Here is an 8,864-nt window from a genome sequence, read left to right as displayed (position 1 = left end):
GTAGGACTTGGTTGAGATGTTCAGGCACAATTACAGGTTCAACACAGATGTGGGGTTGGACTATAATGATATGGCTAGAATGACTAGGAAGCAAAGGGAAACGGTGAAGGAATATGCCCAAAGGTGGCGAGAGTCAGCTTCCCAGGTACGATCCGCTATGATCGAACAAGAGATGAACACCACGTTTATCTCTACATTGGGACATTCATTCTACACCCATCTAGTAGGGCATACCATGGGTACTTTCTCAAATCTGGTACAAGTAGCAGATCGGGTCGAGGATGGGATCCGAACCGGTCTAATATTTGACTTCACAGCCTTAAGTACAGCAGCAGGAACATCAATACAGAAGAAATCAGTGACTTTTGTCAAAAAGAAAGAGGAAACTCAAGTCAATAATGTACAACCTAGCCAACATCTTTTTATTCAGGTACCAGTTCAGAGGCCACCAGCACCACAAGTCCCTTGGACGCTGTAGACACCCCATTTTTGCACTCGCCTAATTAATCAACTCGTCAATCCGATTGCAACGGTTCCCAATGATGGATATTTATTCCAATGCTCTATTTGATTACCAGAAATCATACTACGTTAGGAAACTATGACCCCAAAAACATAGAAATCATCATCTTGCAGACAAAAAGAAGTTTATAATAAAAATCACTAAAAAATGATCAAATTATCAAAATTCCTCTAACCTCAAAACATCTGTAGAGCCTACATTACGCTTAGGAAAATCCTTTCAAGCACATAAAACAACAAATCGAAACCAAATAAACCATTTCACAAATTTTCACAAAATTCGATAAAATTATGAAAATGCCCCTCATAAAGTTCACGATCATTTCGCACAAAAAATTTCATTAACGAAAAAATCAATATTCCCATTGAATTTCTTACGAAAAATTGATTCCAAAACATCATGGAACATTAAAAAATAACTTAAAACGCAAAAAGTCATTTTCGAGGGTAAAATGGTAATTTTATAATTTTAATAATAAAAATTCTGAAATTAATAATTAAAACATTAATTAATGTAAAGTGAAATCCTAATTAAAATTCAAGTCAATCAAGTAAGACTTAAGTCAAAATCCTAAAGTCAAGTCAATCAAGTAAGATTTAAGTCAAAATCCTAAATTCAAGTCAATCAAGTGAGACTTAAGTTAAAATCCTAAATTCTAGTCAATCAAGTGTGACTTAAGTCAAAATCCTAATAGAATTCTAATTAAATTCAAAAACTATCTAAAAGAATTATAATTAAACTCTAAAACTATTTAAAAGAAACCTAATTAAATTCTAAAACTATCTAATAGAATTCTAACTAAACTATAAAACTATCTAATGTAATTCTAATTAAACACTAACTCTATTTAAAAATAATTATAATTAAACACTAATTCTATCTAAAATAATTATACTTAAACACTAATTCTATCTAAAAAGTACTTTAAAAAATCTATAAATAAGGGTTCCTACAACCTATTTTCGTATCAAAAAATAAATCCTAAGAAAAATAGGTCAAAAAGTTTCCCTAGCCTCCCATAAACCCTAATTTTGAAGTCCTAACTCTTTACCTAGCACGCATACCTCAACTTTAGCTCAAAACACACCTAAAAATCCTTCAAAAACACCTAGAAATCCATAAACAAATCAAAAAAATTCAGATCTAAGAAGGAGGTATTTCGTCTTGGAGGTCTAAAGTAAATCAGGTGACAGAATAAAGTGATGAGCACTGTACAAGGAGTTGCTCTATCAGATCTGAGGGAACAAAATCATTGCATTGGAAAAAGGTGACTATTTTTTTTTTTTTAGGTATTTTTAGCAATGTAGTTTATTTGAGAATTAGTAGAGACCGGTGTTTGCCGGGCGGGGTTGCTGCCTAACACCTTCCTACCCCGTAACGTGATCCTCGGACCCGTATTTTCTTTCGTAGATTAGTATTATTTACCTTTTAGAGTCAGTGTTCTGTTCCTAGACCGTAATAACTAGGTGGCGACTCCCAAACCTCAAAGGTCAAAAGCAGATCGATTCACCCCGAGAATCAAGGGCGCTTTCAGTGGTGACTATACTGGGGATTATTGAGGATCAAACTTGAAAACCCCCAAGTATGGGAAGCATTGCCAAATAGACCCAGTTTTAGATCTAGTTTTTTTTAATTATTTTGTTTTGTTTATTTTGTTTACCTAGTTTATTTTATTCATTTATTATTGGATTGTATTATCTTCTCTTGGCATGATTTAGATTGATTTTGAATGCATTATTTTGGAGTTTCACTTCCTATGATTCAATCTAGGGTCATTTGGGATGACCCTAAACAATGAAATATTCAAATTGACATATGAATTAAGGGTGAGATATTGCTGAATTAGCTATAAAAATTTGGAGATCATATTATTTGTAGCCCCAATTAAAAGTCGCTATTGGAAACTCCCAAATAATCTAATGGTTTGAAGGAAAATAATGAAGTAAAAGGGAATGAGGGTTGTTGGACCATAAAGATTTGTTCTTTTTTTTTTAATTATTTAATTTTTATTTATTTATTTATTTATATTTTTTAGCTTTTTTTTACTTATTTATTGTGTTTTTTAGGGGTACATATGTGGATATTGATAGTAAAAAATTATATAAAAAAATTTAGTTATTTTTCTTTTTATTATTCTTTTTTTAGTTTTTTAATTGTTTTTAGATACATATGTTGATTTGTCTTTTGATGGTATAAAAAAAATAAAACAAAAAAAAAACTTTTTATTATTTTCATTAAGTAGGTGTTGATATAGTATTGTTTTAAAAAGGAAAACAAAAAGATAAATATTTTATTAGTGCAAGTTGTTCTGTCCGTTGAAAAAAAAAATTTGGGGGTGCTGTAGCAAACATCGTATACCCATGGTTTCAAATCGATTTTGGGGTGGTGTGTCTTTAGCAAAACAATATTTTCACTTTTCAAAACCTTTAACGCTGTGTTTGGATTGAGAGAAAGGAAGGGAAGGGAAGGGAAAATAGCACCCTTTCTCCTGTTTGGATTGTTAAGTGGGGAGGGAAGAGAAGAAAAATGGAGGGAAGGGAAGGGAAAAAAGTAAGAAATTTGTTCCCTCCGAAAATGGAGAGACGCGGAGGGAAGAGAAGAGAGTGACTTTTCTATTCCAAATTTACCCTCGTTCTTTTTAAAATTTCCAAAACTTATTTATATGGACAGACCATAGATTACTACTTACACCCCATGTAATAAATCAGATTAAACTGATTTCAGAAACCCTAGAAATTTGCAAAACGAAGGAACCGAACTTGAACTAAACTCGAAGACGACCTCTCTCTCTCATTCTTCTGATTTTCTTCAAGAAATCTTCTTCAACGTCACACAAATTTCTCTTCTTCAACCTCACACACCTTTTGCTTCTTCTTCTTTTTTCAAAAATCCTGATCTGATGGTGTGTTTCTTTAGCGATTTCGTTGACCAGTCTTCCTTCTTTGGAGGCCGTGAAACTAATTTCCGTCCAAAAGATTGAGAGAGGGAAATCAAGAGATATTGGCGTTGGTTGGTGGTGAAGGTGCAGCAACAGAAATGGAGAAAGATTTCGATTCCAAGCTTCGTCTTCAGAACCCTAATCAATCCTTCCAGCGATCCAAGAGCTTCACTTTCAAAGCCCCACAAGAAAATTTCACCATCCACGACTTCCAATTGGGAAAGATTTATGGCGTCGGTTCCTATTCCAAGGTTTGATCTTGATCTGATGCTGATGAAATTATTTTATTTATTTATCCCTCAAATTGGTTTTTTTATTAGTGAATTTGGGTTTTCAGTTGTTGTTGATTAAGTTACGTAAATGATAAGATGGAGAAATGGTTTGTTGCAATGATGAAGGATAGAAATTTTGGTTATTCAAGGGCCATGTGGTTTTGTACAAGTAATTTGCAATGGGAAATCCATTCCCCCCACCCCAATTTGCATGGAGTAGGTTTTCCCTTCACAAATAAAATACAATGAGAAAATATTTTTCTATTGATGGCTTCAATTAACAACCCTTACAGAAATGTGGCTCTTGTTCAAAGTCTAACAAGTAATTTTTTGAATGGATGAGGAATCAATCATCATCATCAAGGCCTTAGAGAAACTATTTAATCTTATGTTTCGTCAAGTCTTTCAGAACCTCATCTCAACACTTTGGGTTGGTGTTCATACACCTTGTGTGATTAAAATTTAAAATTGAATCGTGTTTTGTTTTAGGACAGAAAGATTTTCCAAGATTGGGATGTTTTCTTATGAATTTACTGGAAGATAGATAAATCGACAATGAGTTTTGTGCTTCCTATTTTATGACCAACACATGCATCAGAAATACTAGTTATGTATATTGTGACAGACAAGTATCTCTCCCTTAATTTGTGTACTGAACACCTGAGTACCTCTTTTCCTCACATCTATTTCTCCCTTTCACATTCTGGGGACTTTAATGGTTTTATAACTGTTGTGATGTTGGAGGATGGGTAGGCAATAATAAACTAGTTTTGGTTCATGTTATGGGTCCAGGTCTAAATTATTGTTAGATTTTTAGCATGGTTGAATGTTGCACAATTGGCAGCAGTTTAGATCATGGAGCATAGTATTTACTTCTCATTTTCGGTTTGTCTGCATTATGTTATTAGTATTTTCTTTATATGAAATTTCTTCATCAGGTTGTGAGGGCAAAGAAGAAGGATACGGGAAAAGTGTATGGTTTGAAGATTATGGATAAAAAGTTCATCACCAAAGAAAACAAAACATCATATGTGAAGTTGGAACGCGTTGGAACGCGTTGTACTTGATCAGTTGGATCATCCGGCATTGTTAGGCTATTTTTCACATTTCAAGACACCTTTTCTTTGTGTAGGTACTCTGGTTTTAGTCATCATCATGTATTCTGTTATATTTGTGTATCATTGCCATAGTTTCACATAGAACCCATACTTTTTTTTTACTTTGTTATAGTTGCTAAGTTTACTCAATTGGGTTCATTATCTGACATGGTTCTGTTTATTATTCCTTGAAGACATGGCACTTGAATCTTGTGAAGGTGGAGAACTTTTCGACCAAATAACCAGGGTAAGTTGATTTCAAATTCTCCAAAGTATATGGAAGGCTATGCAAAGATGGTCTGTTATGTTTGTTCTTTTGCTTTTTGGATCCTACGGTCATGCGGTGGCAGCCAAGTCGGTCGTTTTATATTATTCAGCTTGTTTGCATGGGTGCAGAAAGGCCGTTTGTTGGAGGATGAAGCTCGCTTCTATGGAGCAAAAGTTGTTAACGCTCTTGAGTATATACATGGTGTTGGATTAATCCATCGGGATATTAAGGTACATCTAGGTATATTGGATTGTCTTTCAACGGCCTTCAGCTTTCTAACAATTTTTTTCAATGGCAGCCAGAGAACTTGTTACTTACAGCAGAAGGACATATTAAAATTGCTGATTTTGGTAGTGTCAAACCTATGAAGGACAGTCGAATCGCATTCCTTACATCTCTAGCATCAGGTAAGGTTATCATTCTATTATTAGGAAACCATTGACTTGGATGGTTGGGTGAAATCTTATTATTTATTTTGATGCACTATACAGATGAAAAATCTTGCACCTTTGTGGGAACAGATGACAAATCTTGCACCTTTAAGAGCTCTAATTACTTCTTATTGTTTTTATGGTAGTTTGGTGTTTAGGCGTTACCCAACTAACTTTAACTAACAAAATGTATGTTGCAGTCTATGGTATCTTCATCCTAATAAGTTCTCTAACAAAATTCTAGGGATGCATCACTAGATTCAAACTGGTTACATCATTTTTTGGGATGGTAAGCTTTAGGCTAGGCAGGACCCCAACCAACTTTAATTAACAAATATAATGTTAGTGTATGGTATGTACGTTTTGAAGCATCGGCATACTGAATTCTTTCAAGTTCATCATAAAAAGGAGGATGCATTACTACAAAGGAATTCCTTTGTAACTTCCAAAAAATTAACCATAATCCTCCAACACCTCTTAAAGAGTAAAAGAGATAGTTCTCTCCAACCAATCATCTGATTTAGGATCAAGATTGCAAATTCAATACTGTCAAGAGTAAGTATTGACTGTTTAATTGTGCTCACTTCAAAGATATTGGTCTTCAATTGAATCAATTTATTGAAGTTCATTTATGTTCTTTTGACTCTGCTCTACATGGATGCATCTTTCTAATAAGAAGCAGAATGTGGTTCCATTGAATGAATGTTGGACACCAGCTTTGACACTAACAATTGTGTCCAACCCATTTTAGCTCATTCTAGATGCAGTTACTACTTAGTATCTCTGTCTATACTTCATAGCTTGGATTCTTGGAATCGTATCAAAAGTTTGGATACCAGACCACCCTCATAATCTTATTGTGCTGTTTTTTTTATAGGTAAAGATGATAATTGTGCTTTTTGGTTAATTCTTATCTCTAGATAGTTTATGAGGAGGCTTGTCCTCTCAGGTATCTAGGTTCTTAATGGGTTTACCCATAATGATTTGGATCTTAGACATTTTATCCACCCAAAAAGTTCATATTTATAGTTACTTCCACTACTACACTGAATCACTGACCTGATGTGTGAAATTAGATGTTGCAAATTATTTATCAGAATACCACTTTGGAATGTTTAAATCCATTTCTTATCATCAATGCCCATGCAGGTTCTTAACAAATGCATATCTTCGTGAGGAGGCTCCAAACAGCCATGTGGTTGATCAACGTGTTGAATGGCAAGTCGTGAAACTTTTACTTTGTTTCTACATCTAGATACATATTTACAAATTGGATGGTTGTACAACGTGATCATCTACTTTAATTTCTTCAAGTTCTGACCTGAAAGATTTTAGTACTCAAACCATTGTATGGTAAGGTCTGAACCTTTCATTAATTATCACTCTCAGATTGAGCTTAGGAAAGAAAGGTCATTTCCTTCAACATAGGACCCTAGATTTCGATGATTGTTTGGATTATCTTTGGAACTTGATCAAGAGTAGAGGTGCAAGATGAAGGACTCGGTAATTGGTATGCGGACTTGGATTGGTGATAAAGCTGTGATTGAGGATTCAATGGTCATTGGTGCTGATATTTACCAAGTAAGCCTACTATTTTATTTTTAATTTTTAATTTTTTTCCTTTTGCATATTTGTCCTGTCTTTGTTCTCATGTTTGTGTTTCTTCAACAGACAGATGACATACAAATAAGCAATGGGATGGAGGGGAATGTCATCCTTGTCCCCATTGGTATTGGAGAAGGGTCTCGCATAAGGAAAGCCATAGTAGATAAGAATGCAAGGATTGGCAAAAATGTTAGGGTACCGAACGATACAAAATAATCTTTGAATTTCTTCGTATAAAAATTCAGCAACTTCATTTTATTCTATATTAAATGAAGTGATCTACTTGATCCAAAATATTTGTTTCAGTGAATATCTAAATAATAACAAAGAGTTGTGATGAATGCACAACCATATATTTTTCTTCGGGATACACAAGGAAAAAGATCTGTGGTTATATGCCCTTGCTACATCAGTTGCGTATGATTTACTGCGTGCATTCATCATTATTCAATAACAAATACCCGTTTATGTTTTCCTGTTTTTCTGTAAATATGTTATAATGTTATTCTCCCTAAAAACAAATACCCAAATGGTATCATTCTTTTTGTAAATCTCATTCTCTGTATTTGCATTTTTAGATCAACATGTTTTCTTAATTTGGCTTCCTAACTTTTCATTTTATTTTTTATTTTTTATTTTTTATAATAATGTTTATTCTTAGCTTCTCTTGCGTGTCTAACTAATATCTTGTGTAGCTGATATGGGGTTTCTGTATTTTTGTAGATTATTAATAGAGACAATGTCCAAGAAGGAAACAGGGAAGATTGTGGGTACATTATTAGTGGGGGAATAATTATTGTTCTAAAAAGTGCAGTGATCCCAGATGACAGCATCCTATGATGAAGATAATTTCATTCCTTGCAATTCACGTTATCCTTTGTATTCGTTACTTAAAATAAGCGAATGTGTAACTATAAAAAAATTAATTTTTTTGGTAGGATTTTAATTCTATATTTTGGGAGCAAGCCAATGTCATCATCCATATGTCATTAGTGAATAATATTATGTCAATAAAGGAAAGTTTTAGATTTCTTTGTATATTGTTTTAATTTCATATTTAACATATCAGATGTTATTTTTGTGCAGATAACAAGCATGCTATGGTTAGTAGGTTAGCATTAGGAAATGGGCAACCCTCTTAAGAATTCCAAGAAGCTGAAATTTTGTTAAAGAAAATGAAAAAAGAGATATAACAGTAAATATCCACCGCAAAATCTCTTAAAAGTGTCGTTCGACATTAAAAGCCGTAATGATAAATATATCCGTTGTTGTAGTAATGAAGTTGACAATTTTGAAAAATTGTTGTATTCTATAATAAAAATGTTGAACTTGACACTGTAAAAATGATTCAGATTTATTTATTTTTTTTATTGTTTTTTTGACTTCAATAGTGTATATATATATATATATATATATCATAGTTGTGAAAATTAAGAGTATATCATTCTCCATTTCTAAGTTACAATAGAGTACTGTAGGAAATTATTGCAATCATCATTTAAAAATGAAAGTATGTGAAGAAGGGCAGAAAATTGTAGTTTGGATATTTCAAAAACATTATAACAAAATATATCGTTGTAGAAGAGTTAAATGACCAGGATCATATGTTCCCTCACGAGTCATTCAAAAGTGTAACTAGAAATATCCATCTCTAATATAGGATTTCTACGTGTTTCCTTAGGACACTTGTTAACAAAATCCTTATATTAGAGAGATTCTATTGTCACACC

General features: G+C 33.2%; 1 protein-coding gene and 1 pseudogene across 3 annotated transcripts; both read left to right on the top strand.

The window, feature by feature from the left end:
- The first annotated feature begins 3,177 nt into the window (after positions 1 to 3,177).
- Positions 3,178 to 8,530, top strand: LOC147382092 (3-phosphoinositide-dependent protein kinase 2-like; annotated as a pseudogene). Its single transcript, XR_015174132.1, has 7 exons — positions 3,178 to 3,712; positions 4,672 to 4,861; positions 5,025 to 5,077; positions 5,227 to 5,328; positions 5,397 to 5,505; positions 6,679 to 6,747; positions 8,221 to 8,530. The product of XR_015174132.1 is annotated as a 3-phosphoinositide-dependent protein kinase 2-like (transcript).
- On the top strand, positions 6,786 to 8,258 carry LOC147382093 (inactive glucose-1-phosphate adenylyltransferase small subunit 2, chloroplastic-like). 2 transcript variants are annotated; one of them, XM_086429571.1, is made up of 3 exons: positions 6,786 to 7,110; positions 7,201 to 7,323; positions 7,858 to 8,258. In XM_086429571.1, exons 1-3 carry the CDS (start codon positions 7,021 to 7,023, stop codon positions 7,972 to 7,974), a joined length of 330 nt encoding a protein of 109 aa, XP_086285697.1. In that variant the 5' UTR covers positions 6,786 to 7,020; the 3' UTR covers positions 7,975 to 8,258. The 2 variants fall into 2 exon arrangements, with proteins under 2 accessions (XP_086285697.1, XP_086285696.1); XM_086429570.1 differs by having other exon boundaries at positions 7,201 to 7,329.
- Positions 8,531 to 8,864: the final 334 nt, after the last annotated feature.

The sequence above is a fragment of the Akebia trifoliata genome, unplaced genomic scaffold (assembly GCF_017979445.1).
Source record: "Akebia trifoliata isolate Shusen 1 unplaced genomic scaffold, ASM1797944v1 Contig00028, whole genome shotgun sequence".
Classification (NCBI taxonomy): Eukaryota; Viridiplantae; Streptophyta; class Magnoliopsida; order Ranunculales; family Lardizabalaceae; genus Akebia; species Akebia trifoliata.
This window is presented reverse-complemented; position numbering and strand designations above follow the sequence as displayed.

Bases quoted from the DNA above. Each gene is read 5' to 3' on its own strand.
- LOC147382093 (XM_086429570.1), top strand. From the start codon at position 7,021: ATGAAGGACTCGGTAATTGGTATGCGGACTTGGATTGGTGATAAAGCT. The intron at 7,111-7,200 runs GTAAGCCTACTA...TTTCTTCAACAG, and splicing joins TTGGTGCTGATATTTACCAA to ACAGATGACATACAAATAAG. The intron at 7,330-7,857 runs GTACCGAACGAT...GTATTTTTGTAG, and splicing joins GGATTGGCAAAAATGTTAGG to ATTATTAATAGAGACAATGT.